Consider the following 22,019-nt stretch of genomic DNA (forward strand, 5'->3'; position numbering starts at 1 on the left):
CTGTGCTGCCTCAGCTACGCAGGCTTAAGTTGGTTATTGTTTCACAGGGCGATTCAGGGGTGCTCTTGCTACATATTTACTCCACAGAGGTCTAAACCGACAGACTGCACGCTGAGGCAGATAGTAGAAGACCGCGACCACACCATCAATGTGTCGCGGGCAGAGTGCTACTCAAAAACTTGGACGACGCTTAACCTGCCCTTCAGATCCCTCCCGCGCAAGTATTCCTTGTCTATCAGAAATTCATAGATCGCGGGGAGTCCACATAAGCGATGCTTCACTGCCCCAGGAGGTTACAATTTAAAACAGAGCCACCGGTGAGGCTAGTGAGACTCAGGTTGGTTGTCCCGAGCTCCTGTAAGGCGCATTTTCGCACAGATAGATCTTCGGAAGGCTGTCTGTCTCTCAACCAATGGACTGATGTACAGTGCCACGGTAGACCAATGGCAATCGGGTTGAATTTATTTGAATTAATTTCCTTGCCGCTTTCCCTGGCGGAAAGGTTGGCACCTGCCCACCGTGACAGGTAGGCCACCTTCATTTTCGTGACAAGGACGGACGGACGCATAAAGTTGGTTCGTCCCAAAGCGACTCAGGCTATGAGGGACGCCGTAGTGGAGGGCTCCGCAAATTTCGAACACCTGGGGTTCTTTAACGTGCACTGACATCGCACAGTACAAGAGCCTCTAGAATTTCGCCTTCATCGAAATTCAGCCTCCGCGGCCGGGATCGAACCCGCGTCTTTCGGGTCAGCAGCCGAGCGCCGTAACCACTGAGCCACCGCGGCGGGGCAAAGCGGTAAAACATCACGTCTATTACCCGCTAGCGGGGAGGAGAAATCTACGATACCTTTAGCCTTAAACGCTGTTTGTCTGCTTCCGATACGCTCCTCGGAGGGATCAACACTCCTAAAGTGACAACTGTCATTATTCTGTGCATGTCGCACGTCGCACCATTGTATACTTTGACGCTTAAAAGATAGGGCTTGTGAAAGCGGGTGACTTTGCGGAAAGAAAACCGAGATGAGCTGTCTGACGTTTCTATTCAAATCTGCCGGAAGTCGGGGAACTCTCCAGACAGCCAGACGTCTCGTTCTACGCCGAATATTTTAATCTTGTCGCTAGGGCCCGAGCGCTGCGCACACGCCTCATAACAGCAATGTCTCTCGCATTGCTGTGTTCTCTTCTTCTTCTTCTTCTTGCAAGTGTAATAAATTAAGAAATCGATCGCGCTACACGTCTGGATTTCTGGACCCCTCAGCGGCTGCAGCCTCAAGACGAACCACACCCCCTCACGGGGAGACGGCAGACGAGAGATTATATTTGTTTTGATGTTGCCAGCGCCGAATACACTGCTTTCCACTCTGTCATCTCGCCTGGCGCGATCGAAAACGTATCGATTTCCTGGCCTGGAGCCTTCGCTTCCTGTTGTGTGTCGCTGCCACTTGCCTATTTTCGTGTTTTCTTGTGTCTGCCGCAGTTTGGGGCAGGCCAATTGTTTTTATAGATATTTTTATTTTTAAGCGCTCGATTCGATGCTAGGAGTGGGAAAAGGGACACATTTCCCCCTTATTTCGTTTCAAAACCTTTTAGCTGGACAACACTACTGACCGCCTGACATTTCTTTGCCGCAGATTTCTCAAATAAATGGAAAGAAAAAGAAATTAGAATGAAGTTTTAAGGTGATCCGAAATTGGGATCGTACCCGTATTTCACATTAATAAAAAAAATAAAATGCAGCAGAAACGCAAGTAAACCGCTTTAGTCGACAGGTGCCGGTGTGGAGCTTGCATTTTGTTGTATTCTATACGCGAAAAAGTTTTCCTTCTGCTTTCTCTTAAGTGCGCAGATTGAGATAAAGAGGATATATCATAACTATAGAGTGAGGCGAAGAGGTCGATGTATTTGTGAATGGGTGAATGTCTTTGATCAGGCAGTCCTAGTTTCAGAAGCTAGTTCTTCAAATGTTGCACTCTAGCGACTTGGCTGTGTTTTGGTACATTATGGCCATGGTTTTAAGATATCAGCGTGTTGACAGCAATAAAGTGCCGACGTGGCGTTCCAGAGGTGTGTGGTTGTACTCCTGGTAAACCAAATGTCCGAGTTAATCGTTGCACTGGCGATGGCAGCTTTCCTAGCACTCATGAACTTGCCAACGGAGCGTTTAAAAAAAGTTTCCGCCTAGCTTAACCAACAAACGAAAATGCTCATCTTTTACCGCTGTGAACGAAGGCTTTTCTGTTCAAAGGCGTCGGCCCCCTGTTAACGACACGAACTGAGCCGTTCACATTTTGAGGAACCTAGGAACGCATCGTAGCGGTTTTGGTTTGCTTCCCATTAATAAAGCCGCGACGCTTGTACGGCCTATGAAATTTGCCAAAACCACTCGTGAGGTAATAAAATATAAGCCCTCTCCAGCCCTATGTACCACCTCCCAACTAATGGTCATAACCCATTAGCGCCCAGCGTACTTTTAATAGTACAGTTAAAATTTTTATGATTTCAACAGGAAAGATTGAATTTTTATTTTCAAGTAGGACATGCTTTTGCCACCAGGAGATCGGCCGACGCCCCTTAACTAAGAAGGCGCGTTTCCTCTTCTCAGTATGTCATCTTTCCATGGTGAGACTTCAGGATGTTTGTTTCCCATGAACTGCAGAGGTAGTCGCTGCCTTATAATTTTCTCACGCCCACGTTAATGTACATATTGTGCTAGTTTCAAGTATAGAGGAGCACGAAACACGAAAGTAAACAATGAATGCTTTGAATTCTTTGGCTTTTTTTTTGCGCTATGATGAATTATATGCTGCTGTACTTTCTGCAATACGCTGGGTCTTATTGTGTGCACAACGGCGCCTATTTATTCCAGGTGATAGACGTTATAGTTCCTTGCAATTCTTTGCAAAAAAAAAACACAATTGTCGGCTCAGCGAGGCCTCATAGACTGCTGTGCTTGTCGCTAGCTATCCTTATTATTACGATTGTGTGATTTTAATAGGTTATAATAAAAATTTGGTTATAAGAACTGGATGTTCTGCAAAGCAGACGGTTACTGTTATGCAGAACATCTGTTCTGTTACTGTTCTGCAAAACGCTGTCAATGCCCTTACACGCGGTGGGAAAACTGTAATGATGATAGTCTGTTAGCAGGAGCTACGCTAGTATACGAAGCTTGGCGAGGTAGCTGAGCGACGCGGCCAGCACTCGGCGTTTTGTGTAAAGCAGCAGAGCAATGCCTAAATTGTACAACCCCACTACCTAATCCAACCATTCCGTTGTCACATCGTGGTCCTTGGTTCTGCGCTCTGTTAATTCTCTCTTAGGACCGATTGTAACTCGTGCTCAATAGCCAGCGAACAATCGCACATATCTGAAGGATACTGACCTTTGTCGTTTAATACCGGATTTAAAACGAAAAATAGTTCTGCGCAAGTTTCATTTTTCTTTTTCTTTTTTTTTTTTTTGGGGGGGGGGGGGGGGGGTGTTAAACTCAAAACTCGAACCTCTATATATAAGGGCCGCTGTGGCGCGAGGTTAAACCTACGGCTGCAAATGCAAGTCCTCAAATTGCCGTGTGATCTGCGTACACCATGACGTACTGCTGGCCCTCGTGTTTGTTGAACGATACAAAGATGAAATAAAGCCGCTCTCTTTGCCGAGGGAGAGGCAGATTGCAGCTTTAAGATTTAGATTTTCCCTGAGTGTACGTACAACCCACCTGTATGCCAACTATGCAACGGAAACGCGCCAACTATGCAGCGGAAAACGCGGGGGTGGTCTTCCTCAAACAAAAGAATGTTTTCTTAGCAGCGGTCCTGTAGTCAAGACTGGCCCCACCGTTTTCACAGTCACCAAATTTTAAATAGAACTAGCTCATGTCTTACAATACTTGCGAGAAGTCAGGTTCGTCATATCTGCTGACAGAGAATTAGTAGTTCCCCAAAATGAAGGTGTGACAAGCACGCGTTTCAATAGAAGCTAAGCGTAGACAGCTGGGCTATTTGGCAGTATATAGCACTCGGTGGTAACAGGTCCCAATATTACATTTGGACCTGTCCTCTCTCCTTTATATGTGCAAATCATTGTTCAACCAGCGCCCGTGGTGTCATACTCTCCCGCAGTCCGTGTGTTTTGAGCGCTGGAAAGATGAATCAGTGTATAAAATATTTTCAGAGGCCCAACGTCTGATAGGTTCTATGGAAAGTTTTTTTATGCGCCGCTTGTGACAAAGTTTAATTTGTTGTGTGCCGTTGTGTGTGCCTCGTTGTGTGTGCTTCGTCTCTCGTTTGCCCACGTCTTATGGCTGGTTTTTTTCTTAAGTATATACCAACTAACCCAGATTTCAACTCTCCTTCAATTTCCGTCTTATTTAAGGAGCAGGACAAACAGGTCTGTTTTTGTCTGAGGTAGATTTTTCAGGATGTCTGCAGAAGGATTACCTTCTTGTTGTAAAACTTTTCAAGAGTTCTGACGCTCTTCAACTTTTCTTTTTTTTTTGTGCAGCTTGGATGCTCGGCTGGTTCATGTGCAAGACGGTGTCGTACCTTCAAGGCGTGGCTGTCAGTGCCTCCATCAACACGCTGGTAGCTATATCCATGGACAGGTAAGTGACAGCTGCGAATCGGGCCTTTCAAGAAAAGGTTCCATAATTGGGGTTTTATCGGGTCATATTTTATAACAGCAGACAGTGCGCTGTAAGCCTTCGTTTTCGAGCGGGACGTCAAACGCTCCATTTTTAGCGCATTGTGTGGTAAACAATATGGAAATAGCAGGATGCACTGCGGACTTTTTATAAAATCAGATACCGCATTTTCTCGCATATAGGTCGACCACGAATATAGGTTTTTACCCCTATACATTGGGCTCGCCAAGAAATAAAAAAACATTATTCGAATATAAGTCGACCCATATCTTTTGAAAACATGCACATACGACGTAGGACAAGCGAACACTTCATCCTACTTTAATCTCTGAAAAGCGAGCAAATATAGAAAAACCTAGGCATGCGCAGAAAGAAACCTGATGTGCAATCAACGGAACCGTTCAAGGTATGAAATCTCAGCTTTAAAAAGGTTCACAGATGTATCGCTGACACAACTTTTTCGTCTTGTTCTTATGTGGTATGCCTCCAAAACCTTCCGTGCTTTACTAACACCGCTCCTGCCCAGAACGCCAAAATATACTGCTTCCTAAGCTGTCTACCACGGTAAGACCACAGAAATGAGTGAAATAACAATGCAGGTACACACAGCAATTCACTGTGTGCACCCGCATGATGATGATGGAGACCTGCGTCACGAATATAGGTCGAGGTTCTTTGGTCACGAATATAGGTCGCTAACTAATTATGGGCAGCATTTCTGAAAAAAAAGGTCGACCTATATGCGAGTAAATACGGTAATTATTTTTTTCTCATTTATTATAATTAATTAACCACGCACATTTCGGCTCCCACGAAATGCCAATTTGCCTTTGTTGGTACCCTGTCACAATACTTGCACCACATTAACGCGATAATTTTAAACGCAGCAAGGCCATGAAGCAGACCGCTGTTAGCGTGGGCAGCGCGTGACACAGTGACGCTAATGAGATGTCTGGTCAGTACCCGCATTTTTGCTTCTCACTTCCGAAGCGTACTCGCCGAACTCGGCCCCGAATTAAGCGCCGTCATAAATAAACAGACTAAACAAAGTTGAAAATAACCACTCAACCGAAAACTCCCCTCCGCACAAGCTGTCCGCTCATTTGCTCGCGGTATTTTCAGTTTTCTGCACACGGCAACTAAGTTTCCTAAGAGGCTTCTGCTTGAGTAGAAATCGGGTTCGAGCCGATTATTTAAGAGGTTTTCTCGCTGTGCAAAAAAAGAAAGCAAAATCGAATTTTACGTGAAAACGAAGGGCCCTACTTATAGTGAAGCATGTAAAATTCAATTCCTAGTCACTAAACAAGAGGCCGTTTTAAGATTTCAACCATTTACACCAAGGTTTAACCATTTCCAAATCTTCTGTTATGTTGTCCACACAGGAAAAAAAAAAAAAAGTTTACTCTGGGTGCTGATGACGTGCTTGAATTATTTTTTTTCCTTGTGGTGTATTTCTATAAATGATGAGGGAAGCAAACAGATAAAAATGCTGTTACATTTCGCTCTGCGACGCTAGTCGACCTGGCATCTCGAAACACACATGTTTAAAAAGTTCAAAACTGATTTGTGCTCGTCTTGGTGTAACAAGGCTGCACGTAAAATTAGACCCGCAAAATGGAAGACGTCACGTATCGCTCGTCCGTGTCAAGTGTATAGCACGGCGCCTAAAAGAACCCTAGAGCCCTGATAATATCCCTCTCTGCTTATCACACGAAACGCCCCGGGAGACTAGTACGGCGGGCGCCTTGTCGAACGAATTATTTGCGGAAGAACTTTATAAAGCATGCATGCAGGAGCGGAGAAATTAAATGTAGTGCATTTTTTTTTCCGCGGTTCACTAGACTCAAACTCTGTCCTGTTTTCTCTCGACTTCGCCTGAGAGATCGCCGCCTGACTTCCCGAGGCTGCGGCCAGTGCCATTTCCTCTGGAAAACCTCTCTCCCGCCACTCTGCTGAACGGTGAATCTGGCGACAGTGCCTGTTGACGCGGACGCTGTCCTCACCAAGTCAGATGACGGGATTGATAAAGCGTGAAACAAGAAGAAGCACTTACTTTCGCGCTGCATTCGTGTGCGCTTAAATTGGCTGAGATGATCGCGGCAGTGTAGACTACATTAAAAACCAGAGCTCTAACTGTGCACTCTGTGTCGTCCCTTTTCTCGGGCTCTGTACGTGTTCACTTGCACTATCGCCTTGGTTCTTCATGAAGGCCAACTTGCCCAGCTTTCCACTTACAGCACATAGTGCCCGTTCAGCGGAATAATCCGCCAGTTGGAAGGGGAGGACGGGAAGTTCGGAAACCTTTTATGCGAATTGTTTCATGATTTTCACTCTGTGAAAAAAAAAAGAAAAGAATACACTGTAAATATAACAGATGACATTTGCTTTTCTGAGTACGCTTGGACATGCTGATAAGCAGAGCAGACCAAAAGATTTTTAGCTTGCAAACTAATTGCAGCATCAAGGAGAAAAGCTTTTGGTCCGTCGGCAATGCCCTCATATCGGTATCCTGCCCTATACACATTGCCTTCCTCCCCGGTATCTTATAGACACCAACAAGACGCCACAATAGGCTGCGAGAGCCTGGCTCTCCAATTCTTCCCTGGCGTGAAAATAGATTTCTGTGGCCCGCTTTAGCTGTCCCTTCTCGTGGCACGTTGAAGACTGCTCGTCATCCAGGCTCCCCAGCCCAGCTGCTGCGCAGTGCTGCAGGCGGAAAAGTAATTTAGTCGCTTGATCTTTTTCTATCTGCTGATGCGGCCTGAGCGAATAGCTTCCAGCGTTTTTTTTTATTTAATTCTGTCTGGACGCGCAGGTTCGCCAGAATAAGAGGACTGTACCCCCTTTTAGTGTTTCTTTCACGCGCATTCTGTGCAGATGCGCAGCGGTGTGATTGAAAAAAAAAAAATGTATTTTCGCTGGAAGCCGCATTTATTTACTTTGCAGGGATAGTTGTATATATTTTCTCCTGAATAAACGGCGTCGGCGCGTTCCATCGTAACGAAAAGCTCCCGCGTCCCTCGTATCGTTATTGGGAATGTTATCGTTACTGCTGTTGGAAATGTAATCTAGATGGGTCGAAAAGTGAGCGCTTTTGATAGTGTTCCTCGTGCGATAAAGCAATCTATATGCATTTGGCTGATGTGGGGTTTTCAGTAGGCGGTCTCATGGCGCGAGGAACGTGGTACTGTAATAGCACTCACTTCTTCGTCGCAGAGTGGGACATGAAGTGTAAAGGCTTTTCAAATGATGTTGGTCGCCGCCGGGCTGCTGGTTTGGTGTGAGCAATTCAACGGTAAATTCAGACTTATAACCTCTGAAGTGTAAAGACTTCCAGTACGAAAGTGTGCAAGGGTAAGACCGCAAGGTCATGTAGGATCACAGACAAAAGATGGCAAGTAAAAATGCTCATGAAGAAACTGCCACGTTGGTAGTTTCAATTGCGACGGATATACAACGAGTTTCTACGACCAATTAAGCTAAAAGCTTTCATTTACAAAACCTGATCATTTTTTCATCAAATTCTTCCAGCGGATGGCACTGTGGAAGCGACTAAGGCAAGACATTCGCCTGTTTACATGTGCGTTGCAGCAAGGAAAATGCACATTCTTGAATTCGGGATTGTGGAACCGCAAAATTTGAATAATGATTTCCTATTTCACCTTTCCATGTAGGCGTAGGTAGATTCAGCTGCTTTGCTCTGGAAAAATTACCAGCGAGTGTCTGCGATGCCCTGCTTCCTCCGCATCTTCCTCCGCAATTGACGGTCACTCTCAAAGGCTTAACAAAAGATATAAATTTTCCCAAGAATGAATACGGACAAAAATATGTCCACTGTTTGCCTGCACTGGACATTTTCATGCAAGTCAGTTTACTAAAATCTAGAAACAAAGAAAAAGAACTTTTTGATTTAATAACAAAATTCTAAATTACACTATCCAGTTCATAAACAAATTTTTATTCGGTAGTCAAAATCACAGCTCCTCAGATCGACCGGTGGTCAGATCATGGGTCAAATGTAAACAAATCGCCGTTGTTTCTGATGTGCGACGTCGCGGTGTGCCGCTCCGTTTCTCCCGTTCTCGCCTCTTAGCGCACGGTCACGGTCACCGCAGCTTCGCCGTAGCATCTGTAACGAAGTACGCATCGCTGCTCCGTCGCCCCGCCATCGCTGTCCCCAGATTGCGCCGAACTGTGAAGTATTTGAAAAACTTTACTGAACTAACTTTCAATTAAAAATAGCACTTACTCAATATTCGGCTCGTTTTACTCTGCTTCACTTCGTATTTTACTCAATATTGCTAACCCTAGCGACATCTATCGGATTGCATGCTTACTACTGACCCAATGATCATTGAAATTCGCCGTGTGGCAGCAGAGCACCTGGATGACCCTCGAAAATTTCGATGGCCATTGACTCAACGAGCATTGAGATTGCCCGTGTGACAGGGGTATTAGAAATACTGCCAATCTCAATCGGGATTTCAACGGGTCTTGGGTTTGACAGGAAATGAACGCGCTCACGTGCAGCCGCGTAGACTTAGAAGCGGTACAGGTCAAAGCACCAGGTCCCTGTAACAGGAGCTGCGCAATAATTTCAACTTATTGTTTCTGCAGCAGACCCTTACTGCGCTTGAGGTGGCGCTTGAGAAAACTGTACGATACTGAAACGACTCCTATTACGATTCAATCTTTCCGCTCTGTGAAATTTTATAGTCCCGCCTTTAATTCCGTGTGTTCTGGAAGACTTTGCTCGCGAATAAACAGAAGCTGCAAGTGATAGTGAGTCACAATAATAAAAACGTTAGAGGTCACTGCGGCGACCCGCATTGGGAAAATGCGAAAGCATTGATGCCTCCTTCACACTCGTCGCCTTTCTTTGAGATTGTTTGCCTCTCTTTTTGCCTCTTTTTCTCTCTTCTGACTGCTTGCCTCTCTTTCTACTTCTTCTAGTTTTGTCGTCTACCACGATTTTCACCTCCTCGCACTATATGCACGTTCGGGGCTATTTTGACGTCTAAATGAACTGTTGGCCTCTCATTAATTAACTATTTATTCGAGATCAATCAAATTTGCTGTGCAACGCCATTTTATCATCATCTGTCACGTGGTTGTTTTCTAATTTTGACGTCTAGTACTGTTTTCACGTCCTCGCACTATATCGACGTTCGATACTATTTGGTCGTCTAAGTGACATTTTGGCTGTAATTAATCAACTAATTAGCCTACTCCACATGGAACAAATTTTGTCCTCCATCGTCCATGTATCATCTTCTATTACACACAGACATTCTTTTTCGCTTAACTCTCACACGAACGGAGAAATCGCTCCCGAAACGTTTTGCGGAGAGGAAATCGTCGACATAGCCATGTAAGGAAGAGGAGGAGGAAAAACTTTATTTCGTAAGAAGCACGTATAGATGGTTCTGTGCTAGGTGGCCATCAGTCCTCGACTGACGCAGACCTGGGCGGCCCACTCCACGGCCCGGACCTGGACGGTTGGGTCTCAGCTGGCCAACACGGCCTCTTACTGCTCAAGAGCCACAGGGGACGGCTCTTTCTTCCATTCCCATAGGATATATCATATGCCGCCGGGTCCCTAAACCATTTACGCTCTGGCTTCACCTCTTGCGGATATATTTTGCTGAGTACATAAGGACTTAGGAAAGATCTCGTCTGGAGTCTCTTAAACACACTCCTGCTCCTTTGCTCCTTGACCAATGTTTTATCCTGCTGCGGGAAAACTCTCCGGCTCAATTTGTACTTATTTGTAATGTCATGGAAGGACACCAGCCCATCTCTCGGGAACCCTTTCAGAACAGGCGACCCACCTGCTCGGTTGACGAAACCTCGAGCTTGTGCGTGAGCCGCCTCGTTCCCCGGGTTTCCGGAGTGCGCCGTTAGCCATACCACCTCAACCTCTAATACCTCCACGTCTGACTCGGCTCAAAAGCCGAGACGCCGTAGCCGTTATCCTGCCCCTCGTGAAATTGCAGGTGGCCGTTTTCGAGTCACTAAAAATCAGATCAGCCTTTGTGCTAGCTACCGCTAGAACGATTGCCGCCTCCTCCGCCGTCTCGGAGGACCTGGTTCTGATCGTCCCGAAAGCGATCGAGCGTCCCCGTGCATCCACTACCGTTATCGCAAATGCTTGCCTTTCTCCATACTCAGCAGCGTCCACGTAGGCAGCTCCTTCGTATTTCCCATATTTCGCGTAGAGCGCTTTCACCCTCACCTTCTGTTTTCATGATGCACCGGATGCTTGTTTTTCTGCAAATGATTGATGTACAACCCCTTGCGTACCGCCTTCAGTAGCTGTGTTTTCCTATCTCCTCGCTGAGCTTCCAACCCTATGCCGATCTTCTCTAGAATGTTTCTCCCAACTGCTGTTTTTGAGAGCCTAGCCATCTGCATCGTTAAATGCGCCTCCTTTAACTCATCGAAGGTATTGTGCACCACTCATTAAGCATTCCGTCGATGCACTGTTGTGTAGGCCCAAAGCAGCCTTGTACGCTTGCCAGATCATAGCTTCTGCCTTACCCTTCTCTGTGACATCGAGCTTAAGGTAGGGAAGCGCATACACCCTGCTCACAATGAATGCCTGCGCCAGCTTACACGTCTCTCTCCTTCGCCCCCCTCTTCCGGTTGGCTATTCTGCTAATACATAGCCATATAAAGCTTTAGCATTAATAAATAAAAAGATGATACGTGAAGATACGACAGGTGATCTTTTCAATGTTTACCCTGCTGATGAGTAGGCCGTACAGCCGCCAGAATACAGCGAACGGTGATCCTTAATTGTCTCGTCCCAGGCGGCGTTCAGAGACTTTCGGTGCTTACTGCCATGGGGCGACTTGTTGGTGCCAGTGTAAACTGTCCGGAGGGGCTTGTCCTCGCAGGTGCCTGGCTATCTGCTACCCGCTCAAGTGCCAGCTGTCGACGCGCAGCGTGCGCAAGATCCTGCTGGTCATTTGGAGCTTCTCGGTGGCCATCACGTTTCCCTGGGCGCTCTACTTCACGCTGCAGCCCATCCACCCCAGCATACCGGGAGTCACGCTGTGCGTCGAGCAGTGGCCCGACGAGCGCTCCTCGACGCTCTACTTCATTCTCGCGCACCTCGTGCTCTGCTACATCTTCCCGCTGCTGCTTATCGTCGTGTGCTACGGCTGCATATGGGTGAAGGTACGCTCGCTCGTTGCACATATATTAATGGGACCGAACGCTGAATTTTAAGCACGCAATTGTTTTCGGCACTACGGAGAGATTGCTGTATAAGGTGCTTGACTCTGGAACGGTTTTAGTTAGACGTGCGGCAAAAGGTTTTAACGAGAATTTTTCGATCAGTGCTTGCGCCCTTTATCCCGTCACCTATCTTTCGGACGACAACGACATAATTTTCTGTACAGTATGCAATGAAACCGCACTCTGTCACACAACCCGCGGCTATGCGACGGCCATCGCGTACCGCTCAGCGTTGTTTGCTCACTGGGCGTAAGCAAGGTTGGTGATGATTCGAGCGTTGCCAGCGATTCAGAACAGCGCGTCGCAGTCGCCTGCTGTCGGCCTGTCGCGCAGCTGACAGAGCGTAATTACTCCGCCTAGCTCGCGACCAGCGCCGCCCCCGAGGCTGATGGGTCACCCGGTGGCGGGCGACCACTCTGCGTGCACACCGCGCCGCTTCCTTCCTTGCGCGGTTTGCGTGGCCCGCGGTAATATCGTCGCGTTTGTAGCACCCGTCGTGGGACGTCGCGTTTTTCACGACTGCCGGAGGACTCATAGGTTTCGTGCTTGTTGTTCTTCCGCAGTGGCAATAGCGGGTGAATGCTGGCGCCAGCACTTATTAGAAATTAATGTCGGGCTAATCGCTTCAATGTGTGGTATTTCGCTCTTGACTGCAGTAACGATAGCAAATTTTAGGGAAGGAGGTAGCGCGGGTGTTATCGAATAGTGGTCGGTGCTGCCCCGTGTACCAATGCAGCAATTTTGAACGCATGAAACTGAGTGGAGTACAGCAAATGACTCAGTGAACGGCTACCACGCTTAATGAACGTATGCTTCGTTACCTTTATGTAAATGAGGTTGAGTCCCTTGTGCGTGGTCGCTCTACTCGTCGCAGAAATGACTCAGGATAGGACAAATGCTGGATAATCCTTGTCATCTACTATGCCATGGGGCATGCGCGTTAACTAATTTGACACTAAAATGTGTTCGGCAAGGTGGCGCCAACCATGACCCCGATTCAAGGGAGTGCCGATAAAATTCGTACATCCACCCACAGAAGATTAAGGTAGCCTATTAAACGAAACCTCCGAGGTGTCTTATGTACTCTCATTCTAGGAAATTTCGGTAGCGTCCACGAAATTATCTGTATATTTCATCACAAGAAGAAAGACACAGTGATTTCCGACAACCTATACAGAAACACTATTCTGTTTTTTTTTTTGGTTGGTTCGTAGTGAAGCACAAATGGCTGCTTCGCACCGAGATTTGCATACACAAGCAGTCATGGGACTTAGCAGCAGTGAGATTGAGAATATTATTCCTATGAGCTAGTTTCATTAAGGCAACAAAGTATATTCTGTTGTGCTGGTTTGATGATGTCTTCGTCTGTGAGAAACTGATCCTTATGAAAGTTCTGGTGTCCCTCACATGCCCTGTTGAGAAGTATTTCGAGATACCTCAGCTGAAACGTAGTGTATGTCGAGTGTATGTCTTCTAACATGGCGGAATATGTATATTATTGCGTAAGCAATACTGCGCCAGGTTTTGAGCCGTCGCGTAGCTCCCGGCGGTGGCCGAGGTCAAACAGATGGAGTGCCGTTGCCATAGCAACCGTTTCAGCCGCGCTCCACCAGGCGGCAGGACAGTCGCTGCGCCGCCGCCGGTGCCGCGCGCGTAGCCGCGCGCTCTCGACGCTTGTGTCGGAATGTGGAGAGAGGAAAAAGGAAGCGGTTGGGAAACAGGGAATAAATACGCGCGTTCGCCTCGGGCAGAAGAGTTGCTGCTTACTTGCGCAACTTGCCCGGTTTAACCGGAGCAAAACCTCCGCTATTTTTTTTTTTTTTTTGCGGTGAGGTCTACGTCGACACTGAAATGGTCTGAAAGTAGAGGATGACTAGACTAGTAACTACTGGGTCGTTTGCGATAGTGGTGCATTTTTTTGTGTATGCGACAAAGTTCAGCTCTAGTGATTAGCGCACACCTGTGAAGTACGTTATGACTCACCTGGCCTGCTAAATATCTCCAACGCTTATCATCAACATTTTTATTTCCTACTTGCAGTACATTACACGTTAGAGATATACAGCAGGAGAACCAAAATTCGAAACTGCAGATAGGATATTTGTGTAAATGCTTTGAGTGAGAGAACGTCAACGGCAGGTTTACTTGTCTAGAACGTTCCGCTGGCGCTTTCACAGCGTTAACAAAAAACCAAACGGTAGTGAGGGCAGGAAAGCAAAAATCGTAATCGCCTTTCAAGGTAGCGGCAAGTTATAAATTCCCCTTCAAGGGAACAGCATATACTCCAAGAATACTTCCAGAAAATTGGGCCTCGCCCCGTCAATGACCGGGATTCTGCACTCTTAATGTAAAGACGCACCAGTAACAACTACAATGAGCCACACCGGTGACTTCCAAATTGGGATACTCAGTGATATTCGAATTTCCTAGGCTTTGTCGCACAAGAGTATGATAGTAAAGGCATTTCCGGCGTTCGAAAGAGACGGCGCACTCAGTGACGTCTTTATGTCGCCAGGAATAAACGGCCAGAAACCCCGTAGGCTAACGAGCAGCGCAGCCAGCGGCGTTCGGGAGATTCGAGACAGAGAGCCGTGCTCGCTCGCTGGCGCAGGTATGGCGGCGCAACATCCCGGGCGAGACTAAGCAGACGGACCTGATGGTGCAGAAGTCCAAGCTCAAAGTGGTCAAGATGATGCTGGTGGTGGTGGTGATCTTCGTGCTCTCCTGGCTACCGCTCTACATCATCTTCACGCGGCTCAAACTGGGCAGCGCCCCCGAGGAAGGCAGCGTCGACTGGAACCTCATGCTCATCCTGACGCCCGTGGCGCAGTGGCTGGGCGCCTCGAACAGCTGCATCAACCCGGTGCTGTACGCGTACTTCAACCGCAAGTTCCGCCGCGGGTTCGTGGCCATCGTCAAGAGCCGCAGCTGCTGCGGCACCCTGCGCGAGCCGAGCTCGCTGCGCGGAACCACCATCCGCTCGGCCGCGGGCGGCGCCCACAGGGGGCTCTCCAGGTACGATACCCAGTGCGAGTACCTCTCCACCTCGGCCGTCTGAGGCCCGGGACTGGCCTCGCTTGAGGGCGGAGCGAATGCGTAGCTTGGGTGCCGTTGAACGGCTCCGGCAGCATGCTGCAATCGGCTCGGTGCGCGGCATACGGAGCGGAGGCTGCTGCTGCTGCTGCTGTACTGTGCGTGCGTTCGAGGCGCATGTCTGTCTCCGTCTTTGTTTCGTGAACATTACCTCTCATTTAATGGCAATCGTCGTAATGTTGTGAATAGTTAAGAACCTACCGCACAGCTGAAAAGGTTCTGCCCAGACCGGGTGCGATGGATATGGGTGCTATACGGCTTGCAAGTTGGGCTGTAAACGGGCAGGAAAGAGCCTGACCACGCGTTTATTTCGCGTCCCCTTGTCCGAAGAGTGAGCTATGTCACGTTTTTTTTTTATTCTAGGGGAAGGCTCTCAATTAATTCACGCAAGCTTTTTGGAACAGACGTTTTAGCCTTAGATGTTCGCACTTAGAAGTTTCTCTCTTCTGTTTCTCTCTTTCACCTACATGTTTGTTTTAATCGTCGATTCTGAGCCATAATAATGCGGAAATACAGCAACTGTGCAAGCTGTTGGCTCCGCCACCGTTTTTGTAGTGTGCGCTTGTGAAAAAAAAACAACTAAATGGCCTCCTTTTTATTAAAACGCCTCAAGAAATCTGCAAAACTTGCAAGCCGCATAGGCTGTTCTTTTCACTCGTGACACCGCGTCTTGCAGCAACAGAAGAGGTTGGCTGCCTAGCTACGTAAGCTTGTTACAAAAGCTGAGGTTCAGGTCTGGAAGAAGTTACAATTGTATAAAAATACGGGGATGACTTTTACGCCTAATTCCTAAATTTTTGCAGGCTGTTCGAAAACGACTATATTTCGTCTGATACAACGCGAATGATCACGCTTTCCCCTCTCTCATTTCAAAATACAGTTTACACGCCAACGTGGATCAAAATATGCTGCGCTTACCGAGTTACTAAAAATTATTAAAGCAAGCGGGTGCTTAATAGGGAGGCACTAATTTTGAAGATACGTAAAAAAAAAAGGAAAGCGTGGACGATGTTTCCTACAAAACAATAATTAGTGGTAGGCAGGTTAAATAATGATATAAAAAAAGAACTGCAACAAGTGCCCTGCAGCTAAATCGTTACGATTAGAGCGGAATAGAAAATCGAGCGGGGAACAATCACGCGGGTTGGTTCAAAGAGGGAAGGTTATTTCTCTTATTCTGAGGCAACTCTATGAATAGGCTGCTACAGTGAAAAGTACCGATATGCGAGAGTAAGCAGAAAGAGTATTATCCTGCAGTCACTGATACTTTGTTCTCAAAATAGCCACTCACTTACTGGCGCGAGCTGTAACTTCCGCGTCAGCGGCTTCCAGCGGCTGACTAAAAACGATTAAAATGTGAGCTTAGTGCAAGAGAGTAAGAGAGCATTCTAATTTTAGCGCCTTGATAAAAAAAAAATAGAGAGCTAGGGATTAAAAGAGAACTAGATAGAACAGAAACGTATTTAATGATGCATGCGGTTTGCTATTAACAGTTTAGAATTGTTATGACGTTCTTAACCAAAATACCAACAGCAGAGGCGTTCGGCAACGCGGCCTTAATGCACGCTGTGACGACTACGAGGTCAGCGAGCGCCGCCAAACGCAGGATGGTGAAAAGGAACTCTCGGTACGACTCGCATTTTTAATCGGCTGCGTTTTGTTCAGGGCACGTAAAGAACTTTAATAGCAATGGTTCTAATATGAAATTCACGTCAGTAGCGATCTCTGTGTCGCCTTACAATTTCACGCTGTGAACTTGATATTTCAAGTGCTTCCAAAGATTAGGTAATCTGAACTAAGAAAACGGGACTCAGGTCCTACTTGTGTTAAGCTATGACCACGAGGAATAATTTTTCGCTTCTAGTTTTAACTTCTAGTTTTAAATTTTTATTTAACCTGCGCAAGAATAACATGTGATACACCATGTAACTCTGCTTGACACCGATGGTTTGGGTTTAAACTATCTAGAACTCAGAGAGACGCATAAAGTGGCAACCAGGGAAGTTGACGGGAAATCGTGTCTCCGAAAGGAAGCCAAGCTCTACAAAGTGACGCTTGTAAAATAGCAAAGCTCACCCAAAAAAGATTGCAGTGATGATGATGTCGAATAGTTGCGTGGTTTTATGACAGTATAGAAAAAATAGCCACAGCTAAATACCACGTCTGTTTGGTAGACACGATGTTCGATGATGTTGAAGTTTAGCCGGTGCGCTTATGGTGGCCAGCTACTTACTCTATACTCTAATATGAGTCTCAGTCTAAAAAATAAAAAATGACGCTAGATAATTATCGGTGGTCACGAGCGAACGGAACTGACAGGAAGAAATTAAAAACACCTTGGCTTTCTCTTTTGCTGCTTTTTTTTCTGGTTACATCTGTGCTGTGGTGACGTTACAGTTTTGCTTGGCACTCTGTTGTTCCGGTACTCTTGTGTGATGTGTTGAGAAGTGATAAGATTATGTCATTTTAATAAAAAAAATTGATCTGTCGTGCTCTGTCGCTTGCTAAATCGGTGCTGCTTCTGCTGCAGACGCTTTGGCTGCTTCTGCTTGCCACCTTGCGTATGCATGCTTACAAGCTTGTCTTCTGCACAACTCCGCGGTTTCGGCAAAGACTAATACAACGAATCTATTCCGCTTCCATGGGGACTTTTCTACCTTTCAACATTCTCACACCGGTCCTCCTCATAGAACCGGTCACCCGATGCTTAAAATGAGAAGAATGAAATGAAGTCCAAGAAATAGACTCGTTGTATTATACCTGCCGTTATTAGTTCTCTTGTGTATCTTTTTCTTGCTGAGCTGCTGTCCCTGGGCTTGCACTTTTTCTGCCTGCACTGCGAATTCTTTTTACTACTTGTGTGCAAAACAATCTTTAGGCTTCGACAAAATCACGCGTCATGATTTCAATGCTTGTTTTATTGGCTGACGACTCGTGCATCTAACAGAGACGGAGTTAGCCCAATGTGGTCACTTGAAGAAGGAGCGACTGAATTTTCTGGATCGTCTGTTTCGAAACTTTAGCGATTCGTAAGAAAAGTACGCGTAGTATGCTACAGCTACTTATGTTGAACATTACGCAAATGCTGAGACTGCAAAGAGGAGTTGGCTGCACTTTGTGCACTCTTTAGATAATTGTTGAAATTGTGTGAACCGCTTAAACTAAATTAAATCATGTTTTAATTTGCGTGTAGCTTTTTGCAGCTTCGCGAAGAATGCCGTAAGCTTCAGAAGGAAAGGTAAGGGCGATGCTGTCAGAATATTTCTCAGTACTTCAGAAAAAAAAACTGAAAAGAAAGTGGTTTATTGTAAGCGACAAAGGTGTTGACGCAGATACAAAATGGCGAAGCTTGCACATCGTGACAGCCATTTTCCAGAAGGTATTTACGCGTTTATCCAACCGGTAATTACTGTTCCTGCTGTTTTTATTTTAAAGGAGTTTTCGCTTTCGAGCAAGCTCATCAAACGTCCATCTTGTGTAAGTCTGTAAGCTTGCAGGTTAAGAGCCCAATGGTTGTCTTTGAATTCGTGTTCCAGAGAGCTTTCGCTGCCACAAAACAAGACACCCTAGCATAGTGATACATTTCAACAATTCTCATAACAATCTTATCCCTGGGAAGTGGCTCAGTAAGGTCTGCTTCACGTGTTGCTGTAGCTACCAAGCATACCCGCGCCGCTTGTCAGAGATATTAGGACAGTTACGACTATAGCATCAACATAGCCTCATACCTCAACGAAGCCTCAACGAAGCCATCAGTCATGAGAAGCTTTCATGATTTTGAACAAGGGCCGCTATAAAACGACCATCAATGTGCAGCTATAGTTCGAAAACACTTCAACACGACAAGACAGAGGGCGCGCCATGCTGGTGTACTCTGATCTATGGGCCTAAGCAAATGCATCCATGACCACACGTAATGTTTGGGTGTAGCTTTATGGTTAGTTAAGCATGCTGTGGGGGGATGAAATGGAAGGCCATATTTACCTTGTCTTTTGTTAGTGCGGTCGATCTACATCGTCAATATCGGTGAAAATGTTTGTCGACGCTATTGCAATGGCAGCAGATCTTCGTTATTAGAACATGAATGGGGATACGTTGAGGTGATTTTTAGGAATTCATATGAATCCGAGAGGAAATTCTTAAAGAAGACAAGTCACAGATAGTCTAATCACATGCTGTGGTTCATTCGATTTGTTAACGGAAAATAATAGCCCATTCACTTCTAATACTGCGTCATAAGCTCATGTCAGGTTTGCCTTATATCAGATTTGCACACTTCATCAGGATGTGGAGGAGAGTTGTTTATTTCAGTTACAAAGACCGTAAGTTCAGGGCGAAAACAAAGGTGAAAAAAGTGGGATGTTAGACGTGTGACAGAACATGACAGATATCCTCCAAAAAGGCCTAGGACGATGACAGTGGGTCTGCTGTTTCAGCGGCAGCGAACGAGGAGAGCTTCAAATGCCATACTATTAGGAAACGCGTATGTTTCCAACTTGTAAATACTCACTCTAGTCAGTAAAACATGATTTATTTTAAGTAGGTAACAAATGAAAAAGTTACGAATACTTTTACTTTCAGTTTTATATATATATTTTTCTTAACGTGCTGGAGTCCTCGTCTTCGTGATGGATAATTGACTTATTTCTGCTAAGGCTAAGAATAGGTGTAAATAGTTCTGTTGAAATCCACTCACAGATAGAAGAGAGGACTGTGATAAACAAGCTGCTGTAAGTGCGCAGTCTTAATCAGGAACAGAACGCACATGCCGCCTTTTATAACAAACTGACTACCTTAGTGCAGCAGTCCGAAGGCTTTGTGAGTTAGGAGCACTCCAACAGAGTCACGTCGTAGACGCACACACGTGCCATCGACAGTGTCTATCCTTAGAAGATTAGTCTTCGAGATGGAGACCAGTTAACCACAAGGCCTGCGCTAGCGGCACTCATTAGGAGAAAAAAGTTTACTTTCAATGACCTCTCAAGCACACATTCCCGCCACGCACCGTTCCTTGCAGGATGCGCTTAGGAATGACAACATGCGTGTATAGCGAGTGCCTATTTGTGCTGCGATGCGCATGCAAAAGCGATGGCCCTGCTGTTGTGCTATAACACCTGCTACGTTGTTTGTGATCCCAGGTCTGAGATTCCGGAGTGCGTAGCGCACCCTCGAGCCAGCGCGAAAAAAGATACGTTGCTAACCAACGGCCGGACGGATGCCGAAGAAAAGCACGCGAAGGTGTCCCTGGTAGCCTAACCCTTACGTGCCCTAGCCGTTGTCCCGCTCTCCTCTCCTCCCGCTGTGCTTCCGCTGCACGGCTGTTCGCGCCTGCCAGTGTACAAAAGTGCGTGGATCGGTGGAACCTGTCCCACGTGGGAGTGCGGGAGCCAACCTTCGACGCCGTTCGGCATGCGGTCGCGACGTTGCTGACAGCAGCGAGCATCGCTCGTCGCACCGTCAACTAGCGTCGCGGTCCTTTCGGTTCTGTTTGTGATTTTGCTCTATTTCCTTATTGCGAGTTATATTTCTCTTTTTATTTCGCCGCTCCCCGTAAATCTTCTTGCGGAAGAGGTGTTGCCATCCTAACTGTTTATTACTTCTGAATAAATAGCAATCTTTTATTGAAACAATCAGTAGTCTTTCGAAGAATGCTAATTAAAAGCGCAACAAGCCAGAAAAGTGAAAACAAAGTTTTTGAATTCGCGGCTTCCCGGCACACAACAATTCAGCGCCGTGGGTAGCATAAACTGGAGTGCGGAAAAAAAAAGAAGAGTATGTGGAGTGTCTAACTTTAAAGTGACAAAACTGAGTCACTTAAGGTTGTTATATTTACGGAAAGTTTCTTGTCAAGAATGGGAGTACAGAAAGCTCATCTGTGCTAAAATCATTACACAGATTTTACGCTCACAAAACGAGGTTTCATAGGAGAACCTAATGCGGAAGTTTTGACTTCGGCTAGACATTGGAGATGGGGCAACAAAAAGAAATAGGAATGCACATATTGAAACACAGAAACACAGACCGCAAAAAAGAATTAAGTTGTGATAGCTGCAGGAAATCGTCGAGGAACATCAGAAATAAATTGCTTGCTGAGATACAATTCGCAACGACAGTTCTCTCTACTTATCTTAATATTGCGTGATAAGAAATGTCGAAAGGAAATACTATCGAAGCCGAAATAGCTGTAACCTTGACTGAGCCATGGAAATGTTCACTGAATCCCTTACGAATTCCTGCGGCCGCTCGTATGTTTCGTTACGGCGCAAAATCAGAGTGAAGCGATCACTCAGGCCTCCCCCACTGCCATTTTTTTTCCTGCCTGCCTGCCCATTAATTAGTTGTCGGTCTTCTTTCTTTGTCCAGAAACAGGAATCTTACAAGCGGGATGGCAATCTCTCTTCCTTTTTTGTTCTTTCTGGTTAAACTCTCTTTCGGGCGCCGGTATTCGCGCTATAAATCAGTGTCAGCTACAACCGGGGACCTAAAAGATGTCCAAAAGATTAAATGAAAGCGCTTGACATCTGCAGTGGTCCTGGTCTCATTTATATCTGAGATAAAATGATCTCGAAGCAATTTTTTATTGATCATTCGATAAAGGGAAAATAACACTTTGCTCCTTGCTGTCAGCACTCGCTTAACTGCAAGGGTGGACGTGGGTTTCGAAGCCCTGCAGCACACCTGCTGATGAAATGAAGGCTCCTTTTCACGTCCGCTTGGGGTGCCATAAAAACTAAACACCTAAAAAAAAGACAACATATGCTCTGTTGTTTTGTACTTCGTTATGAACTGTATGTACTGTATGTGTGTGTGTGCGTGCGTGAAGTAAATAAAGACTTTGCTCAAGACAGCTTGATTTCCTTCGTAAGCAGCGGCCCAAGAGGCCTGCCAAAATGATCACACTACAATATCTTCGCCAACAAAGTGCTGCAAAACTACTTAAAACAGCAGTAAGTTTCCAATGAAGTTCATGAATTTTGTAATTCAGACTGCGTTCACATCGTCATGGACACAGTACTGAGAAAACACCGCTTTTTGCTCGTGTC

General features: G+C 46.2%; 1 protein-coding gene across 1 annotated transcript in view; it reads left to right on the plus strand.

Annotated features, from left to right (window-relative positions):
* LOC149352139 (neuropeptide SIFamide receptor-like) overlaps nt 1-21,819 on the plus strand; it is a 183,984-nt gene extending 162,165 nt beyond the window's left edge. The window contains exons 2-5 of the mRNA XM_089581300.1: nt 4,503-4,602; nt 11,541-11,823; nt 14,495-14,898; nt 20,115-21,819. Of these exons, the coding sequence (XP_089437426.1) occupies nt 4,503-4,602; nt 11,541-11,823; nt 14,495-14,898; nt 20,115-20,232 (905 nt within the window). The 3' untranslated portion in view covers nt 20,233-21,819. The remainder of the gene's footprint in view (nt 1-4,502; nt 4,603-11,540; nt 11,824-14,494; nt 14,899-20,114) is intronic.
* The last annotated feature ends 200 nt before the right edge of the window (nt 21,820-22,019 follow it).

Source organism: Amblyomma mixtum, chromosome 3 (assembly GCF_055824585.1).
Source record: "Amblyomma mixtum isolate Tamu chromosome 3, ASM5582458v1, whole genome shotgun sequence".
Lineage (NCBI taxonomy): Eukaryota > Metazoa > Arthropoda > Arachnida > Ixodida > Ixodidae > Amblyomma > Amblyomma mixtum.